Source organism: Nansenia antarctica (genome assembly GCF_963989245.1).
Source record: "Nansenia antarctica genome assembly, chromosome: 2".
Lineage (NCBI taxonomy): Eukaryota > Metazoa > Chordata > Actinopteri > Argentiniformes > Microstomatidae > Nansenia > Nansenia antarctica.
In genome coordinates, this window is record NC_137675.1 from 65,033,115 (window position 1) to 65,048,114 (window position 15,000).

A 15,000-nucleotide genomic window follows, 5' to 3' on the forward strand; every position below is an offset into this window, starting at 1 on the left:
TGGTGGTCTGTAAACTGTGCAAAAATGAATTGGCCTATCACAGCAGTACGACTGCAATGAACGAGCACCTCAAGCGAAAGCATCCTGGAGCGCTTTGTGAAGACAGCCGCAAGCTAGCACCGTAAGTCACCGTTGTATTTCTGTTCACTTTTCCGGCTGTGTATCAGTGAAAAATGGATAGCTACTAGCTGGCTAGCTACGGTAGCCTTACTAGCCTATTGTTATTGTGGTGCTCGCATCTACTGTACGTTATCTAGCTCGTAGCTCGCATGCTACGTTAGCATCAATGTAGCTAATCATAACATAGCAGCGAGAGTAACGTTAGCTATGTAGCTGGCTAGCTACGGTAGCCTTACTAGCCTATTGTTATTGTGGTGCTCGCACCTACTGTACGTTATCTAGCTCGTAGCTCGCATGCTACGTTAGCATCAATTTAGCTAATCATAACATAGCAGCGAGAGTAAAGTTAGCTAGCCATGTAGCTACTAGCTAGCTATGTGTTGTGGTGATGGACAGACTTCTAAATGGCCATGTTGGCTAAACATAGCAGTGAGGTGGAAATTAAGGGGCCTACACATGATAAGAAATGTGTGCTTTTTTAATTTTCAGGAAGCAAAGCAGTGTGGAAAACTTTTTCCACAAAAAGAGCACAACTCCATGCACACCCCAGATGGCTGCTCAGCTTTCTAACAGCATCTTACAGATGATCGTCAAGGACATGAGACCTGTTGCTATTGTGGAGGGTCAAGGCTTTCGTGAGATGATCAACACATTTGAAGTTAACTTTTATATTTTATAATATTATATTTTATGTTGAGATTGTTATTGTTAAAGATTGTTGCTGAGAGTATACGGTATTCCGGTTAGAATTTCACTTTTTTACAGAATTTACTGCATTCCTTGCACTTTTCCTTTTACTTGAAGTTAACTTTTATATTTTATAATATTATATTTTATGTTGGACTGTAAGAAAGAGAGGATCTTTTTTGTTGTGTGGAATATTGCCCTGCAGTGCAAGAATAATTGAATAAAATACTGAAATGTTGATAAGAGAAGTTTTTGACATTTATTTGGGGAAAATGAAGTGATACATTAATCGAACAGCAAAAAAATAACCGTTAGACTAATCGTTAAATTAGTCGTTAGACTAACCGACTAATCGACAAAATAATCGTTAGATTAATCGTTAGGAAAATAGTCGTTTGGGACAGCCCTACTGGCAACAAAAGTGAGTACACCCCATAGTGAACATGTCCTAATTGTGCCCAATGATGTTGTTTTCCCGCCCTGGTGTCACGTGACTCGTTAGTGTTACAAGGATTCAGGTGTAAATGATAAGCAGGGCTGTTAAATTTGGTGTTTTGGGCACAATTCTCTCTGAATGCTGGACAACATGGCACCTCATGGCAAGGAACTCTCTGAGCGGCTGAAAAAAAGGATTATTGCGCTTCACAAAGATGGCCTTGGCTATAAGAAGATTGCCAACACCCTGAAAATGAGTTGCAGCACAGTGGCTAAGATCATACAGCCGTTTTCCAGGACAGGTTCCACTCGGAACAGGCCTCGCCAGGGTCGACCAAATAAGTTGAGTCCACGTGCTCAGCGTCATATCCAGAGGTTGGTTTCCAAAAATAGTAGTGTTGTTCCGATACCGATACTAGTATCGGCATGGCCACCGATACGCACAAAAATGCTGGTATCGGTATCGGCGAGTACTAACAAATAATAACACCCGATACCAAACTTTCACTATCGCGGAAAAACAAACACGCATGCTGTAGAGGTGTAGTGAGGAGAACATGTCGGCGGTTTGGAGATATTTCAAGGTGGATAGTCCGGTGTGTACAACGGCTAAATGCACAATTTGTGGTCTCAATGTGTCGAGGGGTGGCACTAAAGCTGCCAGTTTCAATACTAGCAACTTAATTAAGTATTTAAAGGCAAAACATATTAAAGAGCACGAAGAGTTTCTGTCATCTACTGCAGCTGCGACAGCGAGCAAGAGAACGGATGGACCAAAACAACAAACGCTGAGTAGCTCATTCCATAAAAAGGACCAGTGGGACGCGACGAGTGAAATGGCAAGAAAGATGACTGAGAAAATGTCTGAAATGATTGTGCTCTGTGACCTGCCCCTCTCCTTTGTTGACAATGTGGGATTCCGCCTTTTTATGGCTCACGCTGTACCTAAATACAAAATACCAGGTCGCAAATACATCACGGAGACGGCCGTCCCTGCCCTCAATAAGAAGGTGACTGAGCATTTTTCAGATAAGCTAGGAAAGGTGCAGGCCATCAGCTTCACTACGGATATTTGGACCAGCGACGTCTCCCCACTGTCCCTGCTTAGTTTAACTGCTCACTGGGTGGACTCCGAATCATACAACCGGGAAAGCGTTGTGCTGCATGCAAACGAGTTCAAGGGGTCCCACACTGGTGAAGCAATTGCAGAAGCAATTGAGAGTATGCTGCTTAACTGGAACATCCCAAAGTCCAAGGTAACATTAGCCTACTTCTTTGTTCTTGTCTTACTCTAAAATGTTGTATTTTCTCTTGTGTTTTTATTTTCACTTGTCGTTTATATTTACTTAATAATGTATTATTACTTATTATTGAAGGTCCACGCCATTCTCTGTGATAACGCCAGCAACATGAAGAAGGCGATGAGGGACTTGGGTGTTTCGAGAATGGGATGCTTTGCCCACTTGATCCAGCTAGTGGTGCAGGAAGGCCTACTGTCACAGCGGAGTGTGCGACGCGCTGGCCAATGGGAGAAAGATCATCGGCCACTTCAAGCATTCCCCACTGGCCACTTCACGTCTGCAAACTGTACAGACTGAACTTGGAATGCCAATCAAACGGCTGAAACAAGATGTGCCCACCTGGTGGAATAGCACCTTCTACATGACAGAGAGTCTGCTGGAGCAGAAGAGATCTCTCTCAGCCTACGCGGCTGACTACGACCTCCCAGCCACCCTGAGTACCAACCAGTGGGCTTTACTTGAAAAAGTAAACATCGTCCTGGCTCCATTCGAGGAGATTACAAAAACAAATCAGCTTTAGCACCTCCATCGCGTCTGAAGTCGTCCCCACGGTGGTGGTACTGAAGCGACTGTTGACCCGAGAGACCGAGGAGGACAGCGGGATAAAAACAATGAAAGCAACCCTACTAGCGGCTGTCGACAAAAGGTTCCAGACCGTCGAGGAGGAGCCCCAGTATGCTGTTGCAACCCTCTTGGACCCGCGTTACAAAGACAGGTGTGTATAATAGTGTGCTGATTAAGTATAAACGTTAAGTGTAAATATTTACTTTATTCAACACGTGTATTTTGTTTACTATGTTACTGCAGATACTTCACAAGTGTGGAAAGCAGCAAGCTTGCAAAGAGTGCACTGATCCAAGAGGTGGAGAAGACTGAGGAGTCTCGATCACTGGCAGCAGAGGCAGCCAACAAGGCCTCACGGGTGGAAGCAGAGCCCCACACAAGCAGCAGGACCAGCAAGAGCTGCTTTAAGGGGCTGTATGAGGAAATCCTGCAAGAGCATGATGAGGAACAAGGCGGGGCCAGCAGCACAGCTACATAGGTACAGATAGAGACATATCTGGCTGAGAAAACCATCCACCGCTTAGAGAGCCCATTTGAGTACTGGGGAAAGAATAAGGAACGGTTCCCCACCCTGGCTGCTACTGCTGCAGTGTTTCTCTGTGCTCCCTCTACTAGTGTAGATAGTGAGAGACTGTTCAGCACAGCTTCCAACATACTGGATGAAAAGAGGAACAGGCTGCTAGGAGAGAGAGTAGAAATGCTCATCTTCTTAAAGAAGAACCTGCCTATGTATTTGAACTTGAAGCCTAAGGATTTTAATTTGGAGGACTGAGTGCTGCTATGTGACATGTCTGCACTAATGTGCAGTGCACTTTATTTTGCTCCAGCTCTTTTGTTTTTGTTTTTTAAAGTGGAGTTTGTTTACATTTGTGATAACATTTCCTAACATTTTAAATATCCTTTTATTTATTTTACCAAATTCAGGCTGCACTTCTAAAATATTATTATTCCCTCAGGTAGGCCTACATCTTATGTTAGTCTCAAATGGGCCTTATTTTGTTTGTAAATGTTTACTTGCTGTTGCACTACTTGTATGGTTTTATATCTTAAAGTTATTTTGTTTGTAAATGTTTACTTGCTGTTGCACTACTACTATGACTGTTTTATATCTTAAAGTTATTTTGTTTGTAAATGTTCACTTGCTGTTGCACTACTACTACGACTGTTTTATATCTTAAAGTTATTTTGTTTGTAATTGTTTACTTGCTGTTGCACTACTACTACGACTGTTTTATATCTTAAAGTTATTTTGTTTGTAAATGTTCACTTGCTGTTGCACTACTACTACGACTGTTTTATATCTTAAATGGATATTGCACTGATTGGCATCTGTAAGAGCCACATTTCAGGTTTTATAAGGGGTTGATTTTCTTGTCACCATACCAGGTAGACAATAAAAAAAAGTTCTATAGCATTCACTCTCTGTTGGTATTTTTTCCTGTTTTACAAAGGTTTTGAGCAGTGCCAGACTAAGTGTTAGCAATTATTTTACATCGTGAGTAAAATGCGAGTATGCGGCTCAAAAAACATGTTTTTTTGTTTAGTTTTTTCAAACGCCGTGGTATCGGATCGGTATCGGCAAGTACTGCACGGTCAGGTATCGGTATCGGTATCGGGATCAAAAAATGGTATCGGAACAACACTAAAAAATAGACGTGCGAGTGCTTCCAGCATTGCTGCAGAGGTTGCAGAAGTGGGATGTCAGCCTGTCAGTGCCCAGACCATACGCCGCACACTGCATCAAATCGGTTTGTATGGCCGTCGCCCCAGACAGAAGCCTCTTCTGAAACCGATGCATAAGAAAGCCCGCAAACAGTTTGCTGAAGACAATGAATCCAAGAACATGAGTTACTGGAACCATGTCCTGTGGTCTGATGAGACCAAAATAAACCTACAGTATTTGGGTCAGATGGTGTCCGGCGTGTGTGGCGGCACCCTGGTGAGGAGTACCAAGACAAATGTGTTTTGCCTACAGTCAAGCATGGTGGTGGCAGCATCATGGTCTGGGGCTGCATGAGTGCTGCCGGCACTCTGGGGAGCTGCATTTCATTGAGGGACACATGAATTCCAATATATACTGTGACATCCTGCAGCAGAGCATTATCCCCTCTCTTCGGAAACTGGGCCGTAGGGCAGTTTTCCAACATGATAATGACCCTAAACACACCTCCAAGATGACAACGGCCTTGCTGAAGAAGCTGAAGTTTAAGGTGATGGACTGGCCAAGTATGTCTCCAGACCTAAACCCAATTGAGCACATGTGGGGCAGGAGTGCAAGGTGGAGGAGTGCAAGGTGTCCAACATCCGTGGGCTCCGTGATGTCGTCATGGAGGAGTGGAAGAAGATTCCAGAAGCAACCTGTACAGCTCTGGTGAATTCCATGCCCAGGAGGGTTAAAGCAGTGCTAGATAACAATGGTGGTCACACAAAATATTGACACTGGGCACAATTTAGACATGTTCACACTATGGGGTGTACTCACTTTTGTTGCCAGCTGTTTAGACATTACAGTTTTTCCCAATTGCTAAAACACAAAAGCCAATTCTCTAAACCAAATGACCAGTTCTCTAAACACATTTAATAAAACTAGCCCCCATTTGCCAAAACCATAAACACATTTCACATGAAGACACAATTCACAAAACACAATCCTCCTTTTCTCATAAATCTAAACACATTTTGTCTTGCTAAAACACAAGTTGCAAAAAACTCTGCTCAAATTCTCAAATTAAAGCTCATGTGATGCAAAATGCTTGCCACAGTCAGCAAAATTTGAACACAATGAACACACCTGGCTTCATTCATTAAACATAACGACTCAACATTTAAGACACTTGTTGCAAATGATTGTGGTGTGTGTGTGTGTGTGTGTGTGTGTGTGTGCTTGTGTGGTATAGTTCCATAAATAAATAAAAAAACATCACACCCTGAACATTGTTTTCAGTGAGTATTGTTGTGTGTAATGGATCCTCTGTAGTGTTTGCATTGAGTTGTGATACAGTACAGTAGTGTACATGTTACGGTACATGTGGGAAAACTAGGGTTAGGGTTAGGTGCTAGGGTGCTAGGGTTAAGGTTAGGGTTAGGATTAGGGTTAGGGTTAAGGTTAGGGTTAGGGTTAGACATGCCAGCATGTGAATGAATGAATGAATGAATTGTCTTTATTGTCATTACTGTAATACAGTATAGGTACCGTACAATGAAATTTAGGAGGGGGGGGGGCTCCCCTGGTGCTTGGAAAAAAGACTAAAAACAAGAGAGCCAAGGGTAAAACAAAAAAGAGAAAAAGAGCTGGTTGACAAAAATAAAGGCTATGTACACTATCTACTATACAATAAAACACTGTGCTGTACACTATGCTATGCTATAAATATCCTAACTTTTTCCTATATCTGAACCTTATGTAAACATGGGTTATCATATTGCACATAATACTTGTTGCACATTCATTACATTAAAGTGTCGCAGTAGCAGATTTAGAATGTTCACAGTTACAGTAATGTACCAAGTCACCCTAGCACCTAACCCTAACCCTAGTTTTCCCACATGTACCGTATTCCCACAATGTACCGTAACATACATACTGTATTTTCTGTAGATTTACATACTGTTCATATGAAACACACAAATCTATGAATGCCCAATACTCTACAGTGATATATTCTGAGAACAGATACTGTAAGGTTTCTAAAAATTTGCTTTGGCAGTTGTGAAAAAAAAGAACATTCTCACACACTGAACATTGTGTTTTCAGTTGTTTTGTTGTAGTCTGTAATGATGAGTATAGTGTTTATATTTTTGCAGGCTTTGAGCAGCTGTTTTGGTGTGAAAGTTTGAGTTTTGAAGAGAGAAGGTGTGGTTTTGTTTATGTAGCTTTAGAAAAGTGTGTTGTGTTTAGAGTTTTGGGAAAATGGAGGAAAGTTTTGGGAAATGTGTTTTAGCAATTGAGAAAAACTGTAACAGCTGTGTACTGAGTAATTTTCAATGGACAATAAATCTATACTGTTATTCAAGCAGCACACTGACTACTTTAAGTTATATCAAAGTTTCATTAAGATAGTGTTATCCCCTGAAAGGATATGACAGAATATTTGCAAAAATCTAAAGGGTGTACTCACTTTTGAGATATACTGTATATATAGAGAGAGAGACAGAGAGAGAGAGACAGAGGGGGAGAGGGAGAGAGAGAGAGAGAGAGAGAGAAAGAAAGAAAGGAAGAGAGAGAGAGAGAGAGAGAGAGAGAAAGAGAGGGAGAGAGAGAGAGAGAGAGAGAGAGAGAAAGAGAGAAAGAGAGAAAGAGAGAGAAAGAGAGAAAGAGAGATTTTCAGGTGAATAGGCAAGACCATTTCCCACATTCCTACCTCGTTCAGTTTCTGCATGGTCGGGGTAATCTCTTCATCCAAGATCTGAAGACAAACGATGAACACAATGAGTAAAAAAACCCTCAAAGACTGTTGACAGTAAGATAACCCAAGATCTGTTTACAGTAAGATAACCTAAGATCTGATTACAGTAAGATAACCTAAGATCTGTTTACAGTAAGATAACCTAAGATCTGCTTACAGTAAGATAACCTAAGATCTGCTTACAGTAAGATAACCTAAGATCTGTTTACAGTAAGATAACCTAAGATCTGTTTACGGTAGGATAACCTAAGATCTGTTTACAGTAAGATAACCTAAGACTGTTTACAGTAAGATAACCTAAGATCTGTTTACGGTAGGATAACCTAAGATCTGTTTACAGTAAGATAACCTAAGATCTGCTTACAATAAGATAACCTAAGATCGGCCAAAGACTGTTTACAGTAAGATAACCTAAGATCTGTTTACGGTAGGATAACCTAAGATCGTCCAAAGACTGTTTACAGTAAGATAACCTAAGATCTGTTTACGGTAGGATAACCTAAGATCGGCCAAAGACTGTTTACAGTAAGATAACCTAAGAGGGGTCATAGATGGCTGCTGTACCGTCTGGATCTCTTTCAGCTTGGCTTCCTTCTTCTCGATGGTTTTCTGGGTGTCGATCTTCTGACGGTCGTACATCCTGGTACCAGCAGCCTCCTCGATCATGGCCAGAATCTACAGGTGCGGCCAGAGGTTCAGAGAGGTGGAAATGGTGCTCTGTGTGTATGTGTGTGTGTGTGTGTGTAGTAGCATGTGTAAACATGTGAGAGAGAGTGTGTGTTTGATTGTGAGTGTGTGTTAGAGAATGTGTGTGTGTGTGTATGTAAACGTGTGTGTTTGATTGCGAGTGTGTGTGAGAATGTGCGACTGTGAGAGAGTGTGTGTGTGTGTGTGTGTGTGTGTGTGTAGGTGTGTGTGTAGGTGTGTGTGTGTGTGTGTGTCTTACCTCACGTGGCTTCATGTTCAGGACCTTGGTGATTCTCCCCTGAAACATTCCAAGATGTCCTCACGTCAGTCAGTCAGTCATTTATTATCTATTAACATCATCATCATCATCATCATCTGGAGCTCTGAGAAGCCGCCATCTTGGACCACTGCAGATCTGCAGATGTCAGACGTACCTGCATGATGAGGAAGTGGGGGTTGTTGACGTTGAGGCCGACGGAGCAGAACAGTTTCTGCACTTGGGTGTTGTTGGCGTTCACCCCGTTGATGAGGTACGTGTTCCTGCCCCCAATGACAACCTGGAGATTCAGACAAAAACAACGTCTTTAGACAATCTACTACTACTTCTACTTCTACTACGACTGGTGGATAGGTGATTCACTTTACTTCGTCAAATGTATTTGTTGTACGGTAAGTCGCTTTGCATAAAGGCGTCTGCTAAATGCCCAAAACGTAAATGTAAATACAATAACTCTTATGATCAACATGCACACACACATTTACCATGTATGTCATTTAGAAGACGCTTTTATCCAAAGTGCCTTACAATAAGTACATTTGTCTCAGTAGGTGATACTATACATCCTCCAGTCATCGTAAGTTAAACCTTCGATAAAAATAACAGTTCTGGAGAAATTAAAACTAATCTTCTAGTATTACATTGTCTGCTCTATTTTATATTTAGATAATTAAATATTTCCATAACACACCATATTTGATCAACTCGCGAGCAGGTAATGATATCTACCTGTCTGGTGACGGTGATAGTGATAGCTACCTGTCTGGTGACCGTGATAGTGATAGCTACCTGTCTGGTGACGGTGATAGTGATATCTAGCTGTCTGGTGACGGTGATAGTGATAGTGATAGTGATAGTGATAGCTACCTGTCTGGTGACGGTGATAGTGATAGCTACCTGTCTGGTGACGGTGATCTCATCGTGAGTCGTGAACCCCAGCGGGCTCTGGCTCTTGTTGGAGTTGTCGAAGGTGATGGACACCGTGGCTTTGGTGATGCCAGCCTGGCCGTTCTTGTACACCAGGTCCTGAAGGTTGGACGCCCGCACCTACAAGATGGATCAGGTGTGGGGAAATTAGTTTGTTAAATATTAGACATTCAACTTTCATTTGTCATTGCAGACTATCAGTATGCAGTACCATACAACAAAATGCAGTTTAGCATCTAACCAGAAGTGCAAATAGTGATATAAAAACATGACAATGATAGTGATAGGTACAGTATGGCAAGTACGGTAGTTTAGAGGTAGGCCTATATACAGTTATGAGCTACGTAGAATTACGGTAGCGTATGCGCAGTATGTAATGTACAGATATATAAAAGCGGCTACAGAATATAGGCCTAATGATTTTTTACAACACAGATTAACATTGATTGTGATCAGTGTTTTTGCAATACAAACACTGAAACAGGGGAACAAAAGTTATTAACTTGTAGAGTGTGTAAATCATGTTGGGATACACTGAAGCAATAACTTGATTAGACTCTTAATTTATAGCAACATTAAACTTTGTTTCCTAGTGGAAGACAGAAACACTGATTTCTTTTGCACAATAACTTGTTTATTATGGCAAAATATGTTACACAGAAATGTCAAAGCTTCTCCCCTGAATGCAGATCCTACTAGTTAGTCAGCTTTCACCTGGTTAGTCGCTTCAACCTGTCGTTGTCTGACAGCTTGGTATTACTGGCTACTAGTCATGAGACTTTCAAGTTCAAATGTACTAGTTAGCAAGCTAGTTAGCTGTATCTGCTGTGACTTAGTTATAGTTAGCTAGCATCTTATCGTATGTATTTACTTTTAGTAATTCTTATATTATTTTGTTATTTTGTTTATCTTTGTTCTATGCCGCATGGATTGTATGGTTTATTTTTGGTTTATTATGTAATTTATATTATTGATAGTGTGTGTGCTAGTGTTAGTGTGTGCGTTTGCAGGATGTTGGACTAGTTAGTTAATTAGTTAGTTAGTTAGTTAGTTAGTTAGTTAGTTAGTAGTAGTTATAGTATATATATATCTTACATGGGACAGGTTGGTGAGGCCCAGCAGGAAGCAGATGGAGTCCAGGATGTTGGACATGCCGCTGCCGTTCAGGCCGGTGATCGCGTTGAACAGCGGGTCGAACCCGTTGATCTCCGTCTTCTGGGCGTAAGACTTGAAGCCCTCCAGGATGATGGACTTGATGTGCATGTCTACCGTGTCCTTTAAGTGAATCTTATGAAATGAAAGTTATATTATATTATTAAAACAACCCTCTAGACACCAGCGGGACTGGTGGAGCGACGACCCACAACAAGAAAACGTCCTTTTGAATTTTGGCGCCAGCGGGTCCCTGCCGCCCCCCCAACGGGTTACTGAGCTAACGTGAAGCTGCTAACGTTGCTAGGTTATGCTACACACACACACACACACACACACACACACACACACACACACACTCAGCGTGAAAGAGAATCCAGAATTTATGGAACACATTCATTTTCATATTCCCACATTTGATTGGAAACACCTATCCAGTCCATTTAACGTAAACACCGGGGATGCAGAGTTATTAAGCCAGAAAATGCGTCTCTCTCTCTCCCGCTGCGCGCATCCTTGTCTGGATGTATTAAATTCATTGCATGAAAACGAAACCGTGCTGCGTTATTTCCCCAACTTTCCAACCCTGCTTAGCTTCCGAAGTCGGACGAGAGAATAATGTCACCGATCATCCATATAGAACAACCATATAGATCATATATATATATATATATATATATCTCCATATAGAACAACCACCTCCACACGCTGCCGGCGAGCGAGACTGCCCTGTCCGATCGGACCATTTTTCGGGAGCGGGGAACATAGGATAGGACCCTTTTACATGACAACTTCCAAGTTACAAAGCCTTTAGAATACCAAACTTCCTAAAGCAGCAGAGCATGTTCGATATGATACGATACGATAGCTTTATTCAGCACAACAATGCTGCAGTTGTTTATTTCTCTGCAGGATTACGTTTACATGTCAGTCTAGCTATTGAGCAATGTGATTGAACTAAGATGCATGAAGCTTGACTGTTCAACACAACTTTGACGCTTGCTCCCGGTAAAATCCTCTCTTTGTTTCTTAGAACGTGACATTGGGTTCCCTCGACATGTCATGGTGTGCGTGAGGTTTTATCTATATCTCAAGAATCATAAATGAATAATGGAGGTTAACAGGACATTTAGCAATCATTTGGGCTACGAGTTAGCCAGCCTCCAACGCTTTATCAGAAACTGTGGCGCACTTCATGGCTGCATGCAGACACACGGACACACGGACCTTACGCTGAACCCGGTATTGACATTGTGACATGGGAAAGGGGCGCGCGAGACAGATTTGGATGATGTATTGCATTTATTTATTTATAGATGTATTCATTCATATGAACGTCAGAATATAGAATTATTTGACGGCTCCCCTGAAGACGCCAGGCGGTGCCCCAGTGTGCCGCAGCGACCCGGTTGAGAAACGCTGAGTCGCCAAGCTAGCTAGCTGTTAGCTCAGCTCCCTTTAAAGCTTCTCTGTCTGGCTGCACAAATGTACACAATAAATATGAATTGAAACACGGACCAAATCGAATGCGATGTCAACTACCAAAGGATATATGAGTATATATCATATATGACACTATTGTTACTTACTTGCAAAGAAATAGAAACGTCTTCAAACCAAATGCGACTGTCTGTGACGAGACGACGAGATGAAGAAAGAAGCGCGAATCTCAGCGAGGTAAGTGACGTGGGTCTGGGAAGCTACCATTTCTAAAAGGGGGGTGGTAATAATTAGTTAATTCATAAATCAATCAAAAACGACTACTTTCTTAATTTGGGGGGGATTTGTAATTTATGTGTATGCAACACAATGATTGAAGAGGGGCCACAGCCATCCAAGGATGGATTTTTTCAGGATTTAATTGATGGACACATTTTGAAGTCCACCCACTGTTTCTGAAAGTTCCGACAGAATTGCAATTAATTTTATATACAGATGAGATTGAATGATGCAATCCTCTTGGCTCCCGGGTAACCAAAAACAAATTGTTATTGATATATTACACCTTAATTATAATAATAATAATAATGGATTTTATTTATAAAGCACTTTACATTTCAAGAATCTCAAAGTGCTACAGTCAATAAAAGAAACAAAAACAGCACAACACAATAAAGATCACTAAAAACATCAAAAGCAGAAAGGTTAAAAAGACACTGTGGCATAGAACTAATGGCTACTGGAACGCTTTGTTAAAAAGAGGAGTCTTAAGTCCGCTCTTAAAAGAGTCGACCGACTGTGGTGCTCTCAGGTGGGCAGGGAGGGCGTTCCACAGTTCGGGGGCGACGGAGCACGCGGCCCGGGGGTCTCCCATGGAGCGGAGGTGGGTCCTGGTGGCTTTGGGGAGGTTTGCATTTGATGAGCGGAGAGTGCGAGTGGAGGGGCTGTGGGATTTGACCAGGTCCTCGAGGTAAGGGACCTCAAGTTGCCGTGAATGCATGCACGTGAATGCATGTACCGTGAATGTACGTGTAAGTGAATGCATGTACCGTGAATGTACGTGTAAGTGAATGCATGTACCGTGAATGTACGTGTAAGTGAATGCATGTACCGTGAATGCCGGTAAGTTGCCGTGAATGCATTGACGAGTTAACAGTGAGATTTTGTAAATGATCCGAGAGGAGATGGGAAGCCAGTGTAGTGAGTGGAGGATGGCTGTGATGTGATCGTATTTGCGCACTCTCATCAGGATCCTAGCAGCGCTGTTCTGAATGTACTGGAGCTTCTGAAGGCTCTTGCTAGTGATCCCGATGAGAAGTGCGTTGCAGTAGTCGAGCCTGGAGGAGACAAAGGCATGGACTCACTTCTCGGCATCGGGCAAAGACAGGGTGGGCGGAGTTTTGCTATATTTCTAAGGTGGAAGAATGACGTTTTGGATATGTGTTTAATGTGGGCCTCGTAGTTGAGGTGGGGGTCCATTCGAACACCAAGGTTGGTGACGACGGATGACAGAGGGATAACCTGTCCAGAGAAAGTCATGCTTGTTATGGGGGATGATTTAACCTGGTGAGGGGTGCCGATGAGGATGGCTTCTGTTTTGCAGCTATTTAATTGAAGGAAGTTAACTCTCATCCATGTTATGTCATGTCTCATATCAACAGTTATACCAGCTAAGGTGTGCTAGTGGATTGTATTCATTCATATCATTCCTTAGTTCTCTAGCTAGTCGACCTCATAGGGCTTAACTGGGCCACACATGCTTTTGTCAGCTTTGTGATTATGTCCCAAACATGTCCCCACCCCTTTTTAGGTTGATAAGCTGACATGTCAGTGACAGTGTGTTACCTTTCATAACTGACCCTTATTTGCCTGGTGAGGTCAAGGATTGGGGCTGATAGGGTTGGTGTCCGCTATGCACCGTCATCATGATCATGGTCATCGTAATCTTCTAGCCACAGTGACTTGACATACCCATCCTAATATGGCAGTGACACAGAAAGGGAAATGGTTGGTGTGTGTCTGTGTGTGTGAGAGATCATTTCCCAAACCCCCTTGTATTGTATTCCACAGTTCCAACCACGCATCAGCATCTTCTGCTCCAGGGAGGCTGGTGGAGGTAGAAATCGGAGGACGGGGCTCATTGGAAACGTATCAAACTCCCACGCATTACAATGAGCTCGTCCTCCCATTCCGACCTCCACCAGCCTCCCCCTGATCAGCATCTAGCCAGAGTGAACTTGAGGAGATACCCTCATGGAAATTAAAATGGCCCAGAAACAGATACAAATGAAACTGAAGTCCGTGTTTTCAACCCCCCCTCTCTGTTGTCCCACAGATCAGCTGGAGCGAGTGTTCCTACGTCTGGGCCATGCAGAGACCGATGATCAGCTCCAGGACATCATCTCCAAGTTCCTGCCTCCTGTCCTCCTCAAGCTGTCCAGCGTGCAAGAGGGCGTGAGGAAGAAAGTAAGGATGTAGTAGTAGTAGTAATAATAATAATAATAATAATAATAATAACGATAACAATTGTTTTACTTCCATGCGATCAACTTCAGTCAGTCAACTGTTGGAATTTGGTATGTTATGCTCTAAGCAAGGGGTCAGAGTCATAGACGGCGACCCTGGAGCAATTAGGGGGGTTCAGTGCCTTGCTCAAGGACACCTCGACACGTGGCCAGCCGGGGGTTCTGGCCAACAGGCATCATAAGAAAAATAAATCTATGCTAGGACCATAGTCCTACATAATATACTACTGGACCATAGGCCTACATAATATACTACTGGATGTCTCACGGCTGCCACTTGGCATCTGCCTTTTTGTCTCACCCCTCTCTCTCCCCTCCTTCCCCCTCTCTACCCCCCCCCCCCTCCCCAGGTGATGGAGTTGCTGGTCCACCTGAACAAGAGGATCAAGAGTCGGCCTAAGATCCAACTGCCTGTAGAGACGCTGCTCGTTCAGTACCAAGACCCCTCAGCCGCTTCCTTCGTCACGGTAACGCCCATC

The 15,000-nt window shown here is 42.8% G+C and overlaps 1 protein-coding gene and 1 pseudogene across 2 annotated transcripts in view; one reads left to right on the forward strand and one right to left on the reverse strand.

The window, feature by feature from the left end:
• The window catches only part of LOC308150443 (structural maintenance of chromosomes protein 2-like), a gene marked incomplete at both ends in the record, with an annotated part of 31,551 nt that extends 20,884 nt beyond the window's left edge, over positions 1-10,667 (reverse strand). Inside the window, 6 exons of the mRNA XM_080523272.1 lie at positions 7,469-7,513; positions 8,078-8,188; positions 8,460-8,498; positions 8,635-8,757; positions 9,375-9,524; positions 10,500-10,667. Coding sequence (XP_080379398.1) covers positions 7,469-7,513; positions 8,078-8,188; positions 8,460-8,498; positions 8,635-8,757; positions 9,375-9,524; positions 10,500-10,667 — 636 coding nt within the window. The remainder of the gene's footprint in view (positions 1-7,468; positions 7,514-8,077; positions 8,189-8,459; positions 8,499-8,634; positions 8,758-9,374; positions 9,525-10,499) is intronic.
• Positions 10,668-13,112: 2,445 nt separating this feature from the next.
• LOC308150446 (proteasome adapter and scaffold protein ECM29-like) overlaps positions 13,113-15,000 on the forward strand; it is a 32,802-nt pseudogene continuing 30,914 nt past the window's right edge. The window contains exons 1-4 of the transcript in view: positions 13,113-13,118; positions 13,246-13,384; positions 14,332-14,462; positions 14,872-14,988. The product of the transcript in view is annotated as a proteasome adapter and scaffold protein ECM29-like (transcript). The remainder of the gene's footprint in view (positions 13,119-13,245; positions 13,385-14,331; positions 14,463-14,871; positions 14,989-15,000) is intronic.